The following is a 17,005-nucleotide window of genomic DNA, read 5'->3' as shown; positions in this document are numbered from 1 at the left end:
ATCTATTTTCTACTATTCTCAGACATTTCTTACAGCATATTACTTTACAATTAGTGGTATGAAAGTTATCATTGCTGCCTCTAACAAAAAATATCACACTGTATTATACTCTAATTACCATAATACACTAACTTCATAACCCAAGTACTACTCAATTCTAAAAGCCAAGAAAAGATACAATATCTACAAGTGTCTTAGTCTGGTAGAAACTGTCTTTTTGTTTTGAGGCTACCAATAACTTGCACACTGCAATTAGATAAAACATTAATAAGAGTGCAAAAGATGATTTAACTAAAATTTACAACTTATACTCTCCAAAACACACCCAGTGGCTAGAATGTTTTCACTGGTTTCATTGCCATTATGAAAAGATTCAACAAAAACTCTGAGTTAAAAATAAAACACAAAATGTTTTGTCCATTATATATACTTAGTTCTTTGTCTGCTCAAACTTAATGATTTAAAAATACTTCCTAGTGTGGAAAAAAGCTATAGTGTTAAACAAATATTCCAGCTCGGAGAAATCCAATAGGTGGCACCAATTTAAGAGATAACAAGGGGGATAAAGGATGTATAAATAGCAAAACCCAATTTATCCAAAATATAAATAACCAGATCACTTTTTCACAGTATTGTTCATCAATAATTAATGCTCATAATGATGGCTTTCCTTAGAGTTCTGAAAGAATCCTTAAATACCTTCTCAATACATTCTGCTTATTTTAAAGTAAGTATTAGTGTACTTTAAAGCATAAAAACAAAGGACCTGATAATATTACAAATTTTCAAAGATTCCCCAAACTTCAGATCCACAGCGGGTATGGGAAGAAATGCTATTTAAAAATTCTTATTACTGATTCACAGTCAATTCAGTTCCCAAGATCTCTAAGGTCCTGTAACTATAAAGTTCTATAATACATATGAAGGTGTTAGTTAGCAGTGACCTCTAGAACAGTGAACTGCACAACTCTTAATTATCAGTGTTTTATCTGGTATCCTGTCAAAAAGAATTCTAAATGGACTATTCAAGAGTTTTGCATAAAAGAAGTTCATAACTCCATGAATAATGGCCAAGAGATGGCTCTGCTTTTATCAACACCGTACTTGGATACAGCCAGAAAGGCTCTTCAGAATTCCCTAGCCTCTGACTAATTCTTGTTTAAGACTCCTCACTGCTACGAACAAAATAATGAGCTGAGCAGATTTAAATTAAGTTTCGAATGCTTCCGTCAATAAATATGTATTTATTGAATTTAATCTTGCTGGAGAACAGGAACCTATTCCCTGAATCTAACCATATTTATGCTGTAACTCCAGAGATATCCAGTAAGATAGAATTGACTGGTTTAAAATTAGAACACATACTTATTATTAACATTAGTCCCAAAGATGGTGGGGGGGAGGAAGATGACTAACAAGTACAACTTGTTGAAATCCAAGTCCTAGGAGGTTCTATCACGTCATAAGCTAGAAAAACGTTATGTGGCATAAAACCATTTGCTACAAAGAAGTCACTTCTAAAATCCAGAATGCTCAAGCCATCACATAACAACAGACCATTTGACATGAAAATATGAATAAAAACTAATACAAGAGTTATTAGAAGCTTCAAATTATTCCCAACATTAATCATAATAGAAAAAAATCCATTATTTCTTGCCTACGTAACTTCTCAATTATATAAGATAGTCCCACACATTTTACCAATCAAAATTCCTCCACAAATATGAAAACAATTTAACATCTACCAAAGGACTGCCCTTTAAATACTGAACTTTGCATTGATTATTTTAGTAAGTTCAGCAAAGTTAATGCATCAGCTTCACAAAGACTGCCAGGTTACATACAGTTAAGTGAGCACAAATTATATACACCTTACAACCATTGATGGCTTTGCTAATTTAATTCTCTTTTATGAAATGTATTTCACTAGTCTATGTTCCTTGCTAAAGAAACCGAAAAGTACTAGATAAAATATGTAATTCTCTTGTCCAAGGGGCAGTTCCAATTTTAAAGGGTACTGCAAAGAACTGAATTATGACTCCTCTGAAAGACAAGAATAGTTTATCCAAAAGTTAACCCATTAGTCTCATGTGTTTCTATTAAGTCTTTCAAGGATTCCAGAGAATCTTTTCAAATCTCCACTTCAGGAAAGTGAAATCAGTATAGAAGTAATTTAGGGGCTTGAAATGGCATTCATTTTTCAGCAGATGCCAAAATTTGTGACCGATATGGCTCCCACAACTACTTTGTTACCATCAGTCCAGTCAGTTACAGGTTGTAGGAAAAGATTCGTTTTTGCAGACACTGCTAAGCTGTTTAAAGAGAAGAAAGAGAGATTAATTCAACGATTACAGAATGCACATTTAATTCAAAATATCTTAACAAGTTGGTCTGATTACACATGAGATTTCATCTGACTAGGTTTTAAGAGATTTTTTTTTTTAATTTGATGGAGTTGTAGATGTAAAGCAATGTCTTCTTATAATTCACTTAATATTTGCATGCTTGTCTCACTAAGATAAATTTTAAAAGCTGAGCATTGATTAGACTTTTTACTTTCTTTCAATAGATAAAACATCCATTTATGCTAAGGTACTGCATCACTTTACTATGTAACTGTAGGGAACTGCAAATCTTAACCATCAAGAAAGAGTTCCTTTATCCCAAAATGTTAAATTATTTCACAACAAAATCAGAATGTAACTATTTCCCAAATCAGTATTATTGTACTCCAAAATCGCCTTTTAGAATCCAAACACTACTCCTTTAGAGCACAGCCTTATAGAAAAAGTAAGACAACAGCTTTATATTAATAATCATAACTGTTTTAATTAACAACAAGAAGAGGGGACATGTGTTAGGGTATTCTACTCACTACACATTGAAAGTAATCAGTTTGTTCTTAGTTTAAGAAGCCCAAACATTTATAGTAAAATGTGTTTACATATAAATATGACCATATTTACTAACACCTTTGCTGGTCCTAAAAAACAAGTGATTACCATGTGAAAACAAGAACATGAAGTTGATGTAATAAATGACACAAAAACACTTAGTCATCAAAATCAGGAAAAAGGAATGAAATGGAAACTAGTAAGGGACAGTTAATAGACACAATAAAACCTAAAATAAGCAGCCTTTAAAAGTATCTTCAACTTTTTCCACATTTAAAGTTTTTTGTAAAACTATTTCCAAATACTGTCATTTGTAAAATGACATTTTTGCAAAGCAAAAATTCCAATGGTGTGGTGATTCTAAACAAACAGCATCCCAATTGTGAAAGCTTTAATCAATGTTTCTCCTGCATTCGTCCAGCCCCAAACTTCAATTAATTCAAGAATTATATTGATGTCACCAAGAGGACATAGTGTTGTTAGAAAAAACACCACACTTACTGTTTCCAGAACCCTTAACTGCTTAAGACCCACAGCCAACTCTAACAAACATTTTCCTGATTTCCATTCCTGTTTCTTTCCAATATTAAGATAAGGATAGAGATGAACAAATTCTTTGAGCCCATAACTGAAAGATCAACAAACCTGGTTTTATTATGACACCATATTCTTATTGTCATTGGTACTGCACAAAATTATATACAAAGAAATATATACAAAATATTCAAGTATTGTTAGTTAAAATTCCAATTCAAGGCTTCTGTTTCAAAGCTACGTTTTACATATTCCATAAAGATATCACAAGTTAGTCAGTGTTTCAAATAATTTTCCAACTAATTTTGGTTTATATATGTATGATTCAGTAGGCACTAAAAATCCATGCAGTTGCATTTTGGGGACTTAATCCTGCTCTTAGGTATAAGCAGATTCATCATTTCGTGTTGTAAGTGTAGCTATTGCCCATTCATGCTCAAGTGCAGTAGATGATTTTACAAAATATGTTGTGATGCATAATTGCAAACCAGAGACCAATATTAAGTCTCAAATACCTTATCTCCAGCAACAAAACATTTACAGTTGTGCAAAAAAGGATTCCATTTACAAAACAAAAACATGTTAAATGAAAGTTAACTACATCTTTGGACTGCTGGAATTAACTTTTTAATTATGCACAATTTTAAAATAAAAAGACAGCAGAAGCCCTGATATTACCTCTTTTTCCTCATTTCTTATACTACCTTTTAAAATAAAGCAGGAAATGTGGCCAGCAGCTGGTCCCGTCTCTTCTGCCCCAACAGCTGTATCCACTTTAGCATAAAGAAAAACAAGGATGCTAAATACACGTATACTTTATCAAACAGTGATGTTTCACAAAGAATTTCTATCAGTCTCCAACTGAAGTACATCATAGTCCTACTTATTCTAATAGGTACAATTAGTGTACTCAAAGACACAAGAGAAGCAGCCCAGCTATGGAAAAAGCTTCTCTAAGTGTCAAATGTTTTTAAACTCATTGGTTAGTTAACACCAAAATTTTCATCTACTAAAAAGGAGACCAATATCTTAATCTTTATATTGGGAGTTCTAAAAATTCATCCTTTGTGAAACCTCACTTTACATTTTTTTCATTCATATAACCATCTTTAAAATCTCTAACAGTACAGACACAAATTTAACCTATAAATTTTAATACAACAAAATAAAGATATTCAACAACTTATTCGTATTCAGTGACTGAAATCACTGTGCTGGTCCTCAAGGAAACAGTTTTATTTAAACATTATTACTCTTCTCAATGGCTGGTAACTAAATAAAGGAGTCTGGTATGCATATTATTTCCAATTCTCTAACGATGATATTTAGTTCTGTAATCTAACGAGCCTGTATAAGTTTATGTGTCTTATAGAGGAAACTAAGAGGCATTCCTGAATATTCCAGAGATTTTACCATCTCTAATTAGAACTACAGAATATTTGTTCATGCCCCAAATACTCAAAGCTGTTTGAAAAGTACAACAGCATTTAATCATATAGCCAACCCCTGCAAAATTGCACTCCAACTGGAATTCCAATTTGCACCTTGTACAACTGGAACTTCCATTCAACTTCACCTTTTTCACTGTGTCCAAACTGTATGGCTATAAGCAGGTTTCACTGCACAGTTGGAACGATGTCATCGAAGGCCATGTCCACACTGGGGACAGAACAGCTAGGTACAAGTAAGTTTGAACAAGGGCATACACATCAACAGCTGTTTCAATCAGAGGAAGCATCTTAAACACACTAGTGGCCAGCACAAGTCTGTTTCCAGGGTGGACAGGGCCCAAATTAGTTTGGTTTTTTTTTTTTGTATTTTTTTTGTTTTGTTTTAAATCCCCCAATACAAACAATTGTGTATGTTTGCCCATTAAAGTAGACTAACCAGCAGTGCATGAGCTTTTAGGGGAAGAGATGGATCCTTACCAGGTTGTGAGGCGGGTACGACTGTTCTGTAACCCCTACAACGGAGCCTGGCAGGGAGGAAATCACCTAAAAAAGAAACTGTCAGAGAAATTTAATAGTCACATGTTATCATTAAGAGTCGGTTACTGTGTCACATTCATGCTTTTAGCTAAACACTTAATGATTCATTATTACTTTTCTTCTCTGAAATGTGTCCAGTGAAGATGTCCCACTAACGTGTTTTTACATGGTGTAAGGGAGCTGAAAGGGGTAAACACGGATAAAGAGCAGGTTACTTGACCCTACATTTTTAGAGAAGACGAGGCCTTCCTGGCACACGCCGAGCAGAACTCCACCGACACCTTATCCTTGTCCACGTGGAGACACACTCCTCCCGCGGGGTCCTCGTCCTCCGCGGCCTCCTGCTGCCGCTCGCCCAGGGGCAGCGCGTAGTCGTGGTCCCCGGCGGGCGAGTCCCGGAAGAGCGAGGTGGTGAGTCGCAGTCCCCCGCCGCTCAGCCGGCTCAGCAGCCGCGCCAGGCCGGTCTCGTTGGCCAGCACGGCCCGCAGGTAGCGGCTCTCCTCCTGCAGTGCCTGCACGCGCTTGCCCAGCTCCCGGTTCTCGGCCCGCAGCTCCTGGTTCTCGGCGGCCAGGCCCCGGACGCGGCTCTCCAGCCCCATCACGTACTCCTTCTTCTTCAGCCGGTTGAGCCGGGCCGCGGCGGCGGCCGCTTTGCGGGGGCTCTTGGCCGCCGCGGGGCCGTGGCCTCCCGCTCCTCCGCCGCCGTCACCGCCCCCCGCCCCGGGGTTCCTCCTCCGCCTCCGCTCGCCGCCCCCGCCGGAGCCGCCGCCGCCGCAGGCCCCGGCGCTGCCGCCGCCGCCGCCGCTGGAGCCCCCGCTGGAGCCGGGGCCGGAGCCGGCGCCCGAGCCGGAGCCGGAGCCGGAGCCGCCGCCGCTCACCAGCCTCTGCAGCAGGTCCGAGAAGCGCTGCATCTCGGCGGCCGCCATCTCGTCGTCGTCGTCCCCTCTCCACAGGCAGCCGCTGTCCGAGCCGCCCCCCGACGACAGCGGCCCCGGAGAGCTGAGGCCCGGCTCCAAGTCCCAGTCGGGCTGCCGGGGGTCCAGCAGGTCAGCCAGCTCCAGGCCCGACAGAAAGTCCATGTCCTCGGGCTCCTCCGGGCGGGCGGCGGCTGCGGGCGGCTCCTCCTCCTCCATCTTCTCCTCAGCAGGGGCGCCCTCCTGCCGCCGCCGAGGCCCGTCCCCTTCTTCCTCCTCCTCCTCGCCGCCGCCGCCGCCGCTGCCGCTGCCCTCCTCCCCGGCCACCGCTCGGGCCAGGCCCGGGGCGCGCAGACAGCCCGAGGCCGGGGAGGGCGCCGGCGCCGGGCTCCCGCTCCGGGCCGGGGAGCCGCTGCCCGAGGCCGCCAGCAGCTTCGTCAGGCTGTGCCTCATCGAGTCCCAGGGGCCGAGGCGGGGACGGGGCCGCCCCCGACCCCGCGGTGCTAGCCCCGCAGGTCTCGCGGGCCCCGGGCCCCAGGGTGCGGGCCGCGGGAGCCGCAGCGCGGAGACTCTACGCTGGGGAGAAAGCCCGGGGGGATGTGGAGTCGGGGGAGGGGGCCTCCGCGGCAGCCAGGGCACAGGGATGACTGGACCGGATCGCCGGGGCGACGACTGACTGGAGCGAGCCGGAAGTCAGCACCTCTCGCTCGTCCGCTCCCCCCTCTCTCCTGCTGGACATCGCGAGACTTCGGGGAGAGGCGGCGAGGAGAGAAAGCAGACTGGAGAATTCTCGCAGTGACCCAGCACTCCTTTGTGTGCAGGATCCTTTAAGGGGGCGTCCTCTGTCGCGCAGCTTTGTTTTGTTTCCAGACCACGCGCTCCTTTGTGTACTGCGGTCTTTAGGGAGGATAGGAGTCCCCTCCTCTAGGACAGCTCAGACCCACGGATTCTATAGGATCCTGGATTAATGAAAGCTGCGCCCTTTATCCATCCTTTACAATCACTCTCTGGGAGACATCTCCTCCCCTCCAGGGGGTTCGAGTCCGCCTTTATTAAATACCCATCAAGTGCCAAACACTGGAGATACAAAGACACAATAAAACAGTACCTGCGCTCCAGGATCGCTCAGAGTCCGCTGAGGGCTGGGGCAGTGGGAGGAAATTACTAAAGGTAACAATCCAGTAACTGGATACAAAGTTTCAAGGACAGTGTGCTAAGAAATAGATCACGAAAGGGAGTAAATGGAGGGGGCTGGGTGACCCAGTAATAGAACACTAGAGCCCGAGTCGGGAATACCCGAGTCCAAAATCTGCCCGCTAGTTGTGTAACCTTGGGCAGGTCGTTTAATTTCTTCTTGCCTCAGTTTCCTCATCCGACAAATAGGGATAATAATAGTACCTGCCACTCTTAGGGTTGTTGTGAGGATAAAATGAGATACCATATATAAAGTGCTGCATGAATTACAAATATAAATGATAGCTATTGTCATTCCTAAGAGGTGGCACTTGGGTTGACTCTTACTTTTTCTAGTCATATTCCCTTTGGTACACTCTCCAAGGACGTGGGTTTACCAGCTGCTCTCTGTACATGATTCTATCACTCATCTCAGTGCTTCTGCAGGAGCTGATTGACCCCCATGCCTACAAGGTATGGATTCTGGGAGTAAGAGAGAGGAGGGGGTATGATGAGGCTTAAGGGGTTCAGGGATCCCCCCAAAGACTGGAGTACTGGACAGGGTCATCTGGAATGAATTCTAGGACTCAAGCATTCAGTCAAGTTGGAAAAGGTTTATTGTAATGCCAATATAGCAGGCAGAGCTCCTGAAGGAACTTGCAACCTAACAGGAGTTATATAGGTTATGTAACTTATATAGGAGAAGTAGTGGATTATCTGACAGATATGCTAATTAGGTGATCATTTATAACCTTAGTCACAGGTGGCATTCACTGCTGGAAACTAGGGGAAGGGGTTTCTCAGGGGTGTATTTTTGGTCTGTTATGACTGTAGCAAGATAGCTTTGAGAGTTGATGTCTATAGCTTGACCTCTGGATTGAATATGATAACTTTAGGAATCAATGCATAATTCTGTGGTTACAGGATAGTCCTGTTTTTACAAGAGAATTTCTTCAGAGGTCAGCTTCTTTTTGTGATGAGGAAAGACAGTTTGTTCTACTGGAGCCCACTCATGAGTTATTGCTAGGCATAGTGTCCTTGGGCTGGGGAGAAAACTGTCAGGGATAGTGTTTTGAAGCTAGAGAGAAATGTGATCTTGGAATTGGAGTCCAAGCACAATCACCCAAGCACCCCATCGGATGCATTCCAGGACCAGGAAACCATTTGGGCAGAAATTCTGAGATGAACCATGAAGCAGCTACCAAACCCATATGATTGGAAAGAAGAGTATGTTAAGGAGAATGAAAAGTAGGTGGGCTTGAGCAGGGGGCTTAAGCGCCAGACTAACAAGTTTGACTCATGAAGGCCATTCTCATAGCTATGTATCTAACTCTGATCCTTATCCTGAATTCTACTTCCAAATCACCAACCAGCTGCTAAACCTCACCTCAATGTTCCTTAGGCATTTCAGAATAACTCATCTTCCCCCCAAACCCACACCTGCTCCATGCTTCCCTGTTTCTGTGGAAGCCACCACATCTTTCCAGGCACCTAAGTTCGCTGCCTTTGTTTCGTCCTCGATTCTGCCCTCACCCTCTACCCCCACATCCAGTCAGTTGCAGTGTCCTGTCAGTTCTTCTTACTATCTCTTACACGTTCTTTCCATTCACCCAATTACCATTGTAATTCAGCCTCTACCTCTCACTTGGACTATTTCAGTAGTCTGCTCACTAGACTCCTTATTTCAATATGATCCCCTCTCCAACACATGAATTCAGCTGCCAAAACAATGTTCTGAAGCACAAGTCTGATTCTTAAGAATTTTCAGTGGTTTCCTATTGCTTCTAGTACAAAATATAATCTTCTCAGCTTGGCATCTTTCTAAATGTGACTCCAGCCTATCCTTCCTAACATTTAATAACCAATCTTCATGAACTCTTTGTTCCAGCCAAACTTCCCTGTTGGCTATTCTCCAACTGGGTGTTCCATGTACTGCCTGTGTGCTTTTGCATAGGGTGACCCCTATGCCTGAAACACACACTACCTCCATCATCTTTTAAAATCCTTAGCTTCCTTCAGGTTTCAGCTCAGGTGCCACCTTCGATAGGATACTTCTCCTGATTCTCCTAGTTCTTTATTAATACTCTCTCCATTCTCAAAATATCTTGTATTTACCTGTTTACAGTTTGTATCCCCAAGTAGAATATAAGCTTCTTAAGGACAGGAACTTTTTTATCTTTGTATTCACTGATATGTAGCTGCAAATTATGAAACACTATAATCTCTTCAGAAATTGCAAATGGGTATTACAGAGAGAACAGTATGGAAAGGTTTGTGGTGAGTGTAAGCAGAATGGAACTTGTATAAAATAAAGAATTTCAAAGAATTGGAATAAAAAACATCATTAGGGAAATGCATGAGTGAAAAAGATGAACTAGTCATGTAGCAAGTGCAAGGAATAAGGAAGGCATCCCAAGCGCTCAACTAGGATCCATGCAACATGAGGAAAAATTAAGGAAGACCCAATATATTGAACCCCCATGATAAACATATTGGAATGTATGGGTAAGAGTCACACAAAATAAGCAGGCATAGATGAGTAGCAATCTGATTCTTTGGAGGATACACCAAAATTAATGCTCAGTTGGATTTGAATATTGAGTATCCCTACTACCTAGCACAGTCCTGTAAGTGTTTGATGATATAAGCTTAGAGTTCAAGAGAAATTGGGGGTAGATATATAGATCTGAGAGTTACTTGGATATTGTGTGTTTGTCCTTCATTGCCAAAGAAGACCATGCCATCAGAGAAATAATGACATGACTTTCACTTGACTTTGTTTTCAGTGAGTGAGGGCTGTGCAGGTCACCAGCCTCACTTCTCCTCCAGAGCCATCTGAATCCAGTGACCAGATATTCATCAGGATGACTGGAGATAACCTAGGATGAGGCAGTTGGAGTTAAGTGACTTGCCCAAGGTCACACAGCTAGTGAGTGTCAAGTGTCTGAGGTGAGATTTGAATTCAGGTCCTCCTGTCTGCTGCACTGGTGCACTGCACCACCTAGCTGCCCATGGATTGGCCTAGATGGCCACTGAAGTCCTTTCCTACTTCATAATCATGTTTAAAATTCCAGAAAATGCTGACTAATGGAGGCACTATTCAAATTTCTCCAAAACGTCAACTACCTTTACTTTACAAATTTCTGGCACCTAGTATAATGTCTCCTCCATATTAGACACTTAATGTTTACTTAAACAAAGTCTGATTATATTCACTTGGATGGAAATGAGAATTGAAAGCATAGGGGCTAATGAGTTCATGTGAAGAAAGTATACGCAGAGAAGGACAAAACCTTGAATGATACATTTAAGGAGTGAGGAATGGTTCATGATCCAGAAAAGGAAACTGAGAGAAGTTGGACAAGTAGAAGAACCAAGAGAAGGAAATATCTTGGAAGCAGAGGAAGGAAAGAATCCAGTTGGAAGGGACCATTCAGTCAGTCAGTCAGAATTTAAGTGCCTGCTATGTTCCAGGCACTCTGCTAAGCACTGGTGGGCCCAGCAGCTTAGTATCACAGATTCCTAGCTGAGAGATTTTAGAGGTCATTGAGTGTAACCCAGCTGTAGAGTTCAAGAAGATCAAGTCTGAGAAGAGGCCATCAGGTTTAGCAAGAGAGGTTGTCTGTAATAGTAAAGAATGTGGTCTCATTCAAGCAGCAAGATAGGAAGTCAGATTGCCAGGGGCTGAAAAGTGAATTGGAGGTGAGGCAATAGACATGATAAGTGTAGGTGGCTTTGTCTAAGACTGTGAAATGGTGAAGACATAAAAGGATGCAGGATGGTGGGATCAAGTAAAGGTTTATTTGTTTTTTAAGGGTAGAGATCTGGGCTTGTTTGTAGGCATCAGTGATGAAACCAATAGATAAGCATTGAAGATTGGTTGTAGGGAGAGGACTGGTGGGTAGGGATGATCGATGTGGCAAAAATCCCAGAGGAAGTGGGAAAGGATGGGATCAAGGGTACAAGTGGAGAGATTAGTCTAGGCAAGAAGATCTACTTCTTTGTTAGGGACTGAAGAAAAGGAGGGGGAAAGGAGGTTGATATTTCAAGGGGTTTGGGGGAATAGGATAGGAGAAATGAAGCTTACAATGAACAGCCTCAGTAAACTAGGGAGCCTGATCTGCTGAGAAGGAGGGAGAGAATGATGTTAGTGGCTTAAAGTTTGGAACAGCTGCTGTGAGGAAGTAAGTTAATCAAGGAAGAATAGAAGATCTGCCATACAGCAGTGAGGAGCCAGTTGAAATGAACAAAGACTTGCATTGGACTGAACTAGGTGGTTGTGTGATTTCCTCAGCAATGGACAGCAACAACAGAGATAAAAATGGGGGAGGAGGGTAACTAGGGTTGGCTTTTGGCATGAGCAAAAGTAAGATAAGAAAGCTAGGTAATCAAAGAAAGGAGACTTCCCCAATTGATAAATGGTCAAAGGATATGAAGAGGCAGTTTTCAGAGGAATAAATTAAAGCTATCTATAGTCATATGAAAAAATGCTCTAAATCACTATTGATTGGAGAAATGCACATCAAAACAACTCTGAGATACCACATCACATCTATCAGATTAGCTAACATGACACAATAGGTAGATGATAAATGTTGGAGAAGATGTGGAAGAGTTGGAACACTTAATTCATTGTTTATGGAGCTGTGAGCTGATCCAACCATTCTGGAGAGCAATTTGGAGCTATGCCCAAAGGGCTACAAAAATATGCATACCCTTTGACCCAGCAATACTGCTTCTAGGACTATATCCCCAAGAGATAATAAAAATGGGAAAGGGTCCCACATGTACAAAAATATTTATAGCAGCTCTCTTTGTGGTGGCCAAAAACTGGAAATCAAGAGGATGCCATCAATTGGGGAATGGCTGAAAAAATTGTGGTATGTGAATGTAATGGAATACTGTTGTGCTATAAGAAAAGATGAACAGGAAGACCTCAGAGAGGCCTGGAAAGACTTATATGATCTGATGCTGAGTGAAAGGAGCAGAACCAGGAGAACTTTGTACACAGCAAAAACCACAGCGTGTGAGGAATTTTTCTGGCAGACTTAGTACTTCATTGCAGTGCAAGGACTTAAAAAATTCCCAGTGACTTTGAGGCAGAATTCCTTCCATATCCAAAGAAAGACCTATGGAATTCGATCACAGAAAGAAGCAGATCATTTTCTTTTATATTATGTTTTGTTTTGTGATTTCTCCCATTCATTTTAATTCTTCTATGCAACATAACTAAGGTGAAAATGTGTTTAATAGGAATGTATGTGTAGAACCTGTATAAAATTGTGGGCCATTTCAAGGAGGGAGTAAGGAGGGAGGGAAGAAGCGGGGGAGGGAGGGGGAAAAAATCTAAGATATATGGAATTGATTGTAGAACACTGAAAACAAATAAAATAATTTATTTTAACCAAAAAAAAAGAGAGAGAGAGAGAGGGGGGACCATACAAAGTTGAAGTATCAAGATTGTCCAAGGAGGAGAGGGAGCAAGAAAAAATGAAGTAAGTGGCAGCTTCAGTAGAATTTTCCTAGAGCACTTTGGATAGATTATTTGTCCTATCACCCTCTCCCTGGCATAATACATATTCACTCTGTCACATCCTTGAGGGCAGGTACTGTTTTTGTTCATCTTTATTTCTTCTGCTCCTAACATAATACTTTGCACAAAGTTGATGTTTAATAAATGCTTATTGAAAAAAAAATTGAGGTTTGGAATCTATCTCAAGCATCCTGAAGCCTGCTTTAATAACCTAGCATGGAATCTGTTACCTATCACACATAACACATAGTCTTTGCCTTTAGGGATCTTCTAATCTGCTTAGGGAAATACTTGACAAATGCTTGTGGACACAATGTGAAAAGCTAAAAAATAGCAATACAAGAGATGCTTTTATCTGAAATATACAGGTATAGTACAGTCTGTTATTCATGATAATACTTTGTATAGTAGATTTATAATTTGCAGTTAGAGTGGTTTTACATTTTACAGTTATAGCTTATTTACAAAATTATTTCACAACATTCTTTCACAGTCTTCACAAATCTATAATATAGATGTGTTTTTCAGTCATTTCAGTCGTGTCCAACTCATCATGACCCCATTTGGGGTTTTCTTGGCAAAGATACTGGAGTGGTTTGCCATTTCCTTCTGTAGCTCATATTATAAATGAGGAACTAAGGTAAGCAGAGGTAAGTGACTTGCCCAGGGTCACACAGTTAATAAGTATCTAAAACCAGATTTGAACTCTGATCTTCTAGACTCCAGGCCTAGAAATCTATTTGCTGTTCTACCTATTATCTGCTTTAAGATAAAGGCAAAGCTTTAGCTATGCAGTTAGATAGGATTTAGTTAGGTAGAAAGGAAAAAAGAGCTTCATTCTAGTGAAAGGCAAAGATGTAAGTGAAAGATGTGGACAGTGGGAAATAAATTTAGAGATGTTGCTAAAATATGAGTTATGTCAGTTACACCCAGAGAACACCCAAATGTCAGCCAAAAGAGTTTAGTTTTTTGTCTTATTTTTTAAACTTGTCGTTTTAAAGTAAAGATAAATTGTTAATTTGTTTAAAATTAAGTTTAGTCAAATTTTAGTTTCTTTTGTTTGATTAATTTTAAAAAATATATGCTTTATGTTCAAGTATTCAATAAATATTCTCCTTGGGGAGAGGGAGTATAGTGACTGGTCCTGTGATTTCATTGATATAAGGAACTCACTGATATAGGGGAATGATATGAGGAAACTCATTTGGTCAACTCTTTTTCAGTAACATACTGTCTTAAAAAGTTGACTAGACAGAGGCAACAAAGATGTGTCTACCTACACCAGATTAAAACAGAATTGGGAAATATTTAACAGAATAAATAAATAAATAATGGGTTATTTTTCTAAGAGACTATTATTATTATCGTGCTTGTCCTTCGTTGCTGAAGAAGACCATGCCATCAGAAGATGAAATGATGACATGACTTGCACTTGACTTTGTTTTGAGTGAGGGAGGGCTGTGCAGGTCACCAGCCTCACTTCTCCTCCAGAGCCATCTGAATCCAGGGACCAGATATTCGTCAGGATGACTGGAGATGACTCAGGGGGCACTGGGAGACCTTGGCCCCTTTATGACCCACAGGGATCCTTATGGATGGTTTAATGGCCCCCTTTTTTATTTGAGTTTGATACCACTGGCCTAGAACATGGAGAGGTGAACTTGCACAGGGTCACACAACCACAAGTCAGAGGAAGGACTGGAACCCAGGTCTTTCTGACCTCTATTTCTGTTTTTAAAGTAGCAAAAATACCATTGGTGTATACCTGATCTAAAAATTATGCTGTACTATGCTGTGCACTGGGCTGGGAGTGAGAACAAGTGGGGTCAAGCTCTAGCTCCACTATTTACAAGCTGTCTGACCATTGATGAGTTGCTTAACCTAAGCCTCAGTTTCCCTGCTTGTATAATTCATAATAGTACTCATATTAACCACTACAGAGGTTGAAATGAGGGAAATGCTATGTAAATTGTATACCATATAAATGTGTTATGTATTAATTAGTTATTTACTTAACCACCAAGTGGCATTGATGACCATTTACTCACTTCTGTATAGCAAAAAGAATCTGGTGCCTGGGAAGTCCCTATGCTCACATGGGTGGTTTGTAAATGCTCCACTGGGTAGCAATGCTGAATAAGTGCTAAAATCCCTATAGTTATCAGAGAGCATTCTTCATCCCAGAGCAGGATGTAAGTACTCAGCAACTAGCCTTACTGTAATGTTAATTATGTTAATGAGAGTTAAAGATCTTCCCTACCCATTAATGAGCCTACCCATTAAGTGACATTTGATTAGGGGAGATCTGTTTTGTAGGAAGGCCCACACCTTTTGTTAATTTCTAGTGAGGCACTGATTCTCAAGGGTTATGATGCTCTCTGGCTCTGAAAAGTGTATATATACTCTGAGGTGAGGTTTTGCTTTGGGACTTACTCATTGGAAGTGTTTGTTTGACCAGAAGACTCTGGGTAGCTGCTAAGGAGACCCCGCTTTGAAAATGCAGATGTTGGTGCTTCTCTGTCTGGTAACTATGCATATATGTAATGGTCAGACAGTTGGAAGCCCTGTCTGTTGGTCTTTATTTCTCTGTTTGTATTTTCTCTGAAGTCTAGGGTGCTGACTTTTTCTCCTGAACCAAGTGAATGATATATATGTGTTTGATTAAAGTAGATTTTGACCCCTCAAAAGTTGCTTTCCTTTTAGAAAAGCAGATCTAAGAACCCATGCAGCAGGTCCTCCTGTGTATACCAGGGTCCTTGCTTTTACACTTGCCAAGGACAAATTGCTCTGTATCTTCCATTGCCCTGATGTCTCTCTCCTCTTCCACAGCCTTGAGCTTGGCACCCTTCTGCTTTCGTTGATTCCTCACAACACTCCTCTCATGACCTGTTCCCTTTTTAGTCAAAGGGGAGAGTTTCAGAGTAAGAAGTTGTTCTGGGTTGGCCATTGTAACCATCTGTCCACATGTTGCAATCCCTCAGAGAATGTAAATACTTTGAGAACAAGGCTATTTCATTTTTGTGGAAGAAGGATTAGACATGTTCTGCTTGGCCCTAGAAGACAAAACCAGGAGCCATAGTTAGAAGTTGCATAGAAACAGATCTTGGCATGATACAAAAAAAATATTTCTAACAATTACAAGCATCTCAAAGTAGACCAAGCTGCCTCTATAGCTAGTGGATAATTTTTTGTCCCTAAATTATCACTGGAGGTTCTTCAAGTGAAGAGCATTTGTTAATGGTGAGTTAAAAGAGATACTGTTTAGATACAGGTTGGACAAGATGGCCTCTGGCATCCCATCCAACTCGGAAATTCTCTGAAATAACAAAAGCAGTTTTTAAGTAAGATTAATTTGGCAGATGTGCCCCAGACAAATTGAAGGAGAGAGTAATTGAAGGCACAAGATTAGTTTAAAAAGACTTTTGCAATACTATAGGTGAGAGTTAAAGATGACCTTGGCTACAGTGTTAACAGTAGGAATTTTGAAGTTTTGAAGGAAGAATTGAAGGAATTTGGTGAGTGACTGAGCAGGGTGGAGGAAGGGGTTAAAGATGATTCCAGTATTTGGAGTCTGACTGGCTAAGAGAATGATGACATCACTGACAAAAATAGGGAAATCAGGACGACTGCCAAGTTTTCTTTTGGGGGAGGGTAATGTTGATATTATCACTACATTGAACCAAATATAGACTGAATGTCTCCTCTTCAGATCTGGCTTGCGCATAATTTGAGTGGGGCTTACAACTGGGCTTTTGTCACGAGAAGGACGATGATAATTACAAAGATAAATAGAGCCATCAGAATGAAAATCAATCTGTATTTGAGTTGGAAGCGTTCTATAAAAAAAGTCTTCATGTTAACTATATGCTTGATGCAGTAATTCTATGTAAAAGAATATAGAATAAAAATGTATAAACCTTTTGAAATTTTTCCTTTCAAAATCAACCCATTTTAGCAGTGCGACAT

The 17,005-nt window shown here is 41.0% G+C and overlaps 1 protein-coding gene across 2 annotated transcripts; it reads right to left on the bottom strand.

The window, feature by feature from the left end:
• Nucleotides 1–1,224: 1,224 nt before the first annotated feature.
• On the bottom strand, nt 1,225–7,026 carry CREBZF (CREB/ATF bZIP transcription factor). 2 transcript variants are annotated; one of them, XM_072610668.1, is made up of 4 exons: nt 5,645–6,925; nt 5,360–5,437; nt 4,136–4,204; nt 1,225–2,315 (listed from the first exon to the last, which is right to left on the bottom strand). In XM_072610668.1, the coding sequence occupies exons 1-2, from the start codon at nt 6,784–6,786 to the stop codon at nt 5,422–5,424; spliced, it is 1,158 nt and encodes a 385-aa protein (XP_072466769.1). In that variant the 5' UTR covers nt 6,787–6,925; the 3' UTR covers nt 1,225–2,315; nt 4,136–4,204; nt 5,360–5,421. The 2 variants fall into 2 exon arrangements, with proteins under 2 accessions (XP_072466769.1, XP_072466770.1); XM_072610669.1 differs by lacking the exon at nt 1,225–2,315 and having other exon boundaries at nt 4,123–4,204; nt 5,645–7,026.
• Between the last annotated feature and the right edge of the window lie 9,979 nt (nt 7,027–17,005).

Source organism: Notamacropus eugenii, chromosome 5 (genome assembly GCF_028372415.1).
Source record: "Notamacropus eugenii isolate mMacEug1 chromosome 5, mMacEug1.pri_v2, whole genome shotgun sequence".
Taxonomy (NCBI): Eukaryota; Metazoa; Chordata; class Mammalia; order Diprotodontia; family Macropodidae; genus Notamacropus; species Notamacropus eugenii.
This window is presented reverse-complemented; position numbering and strand designations above follow the sequence as displayed.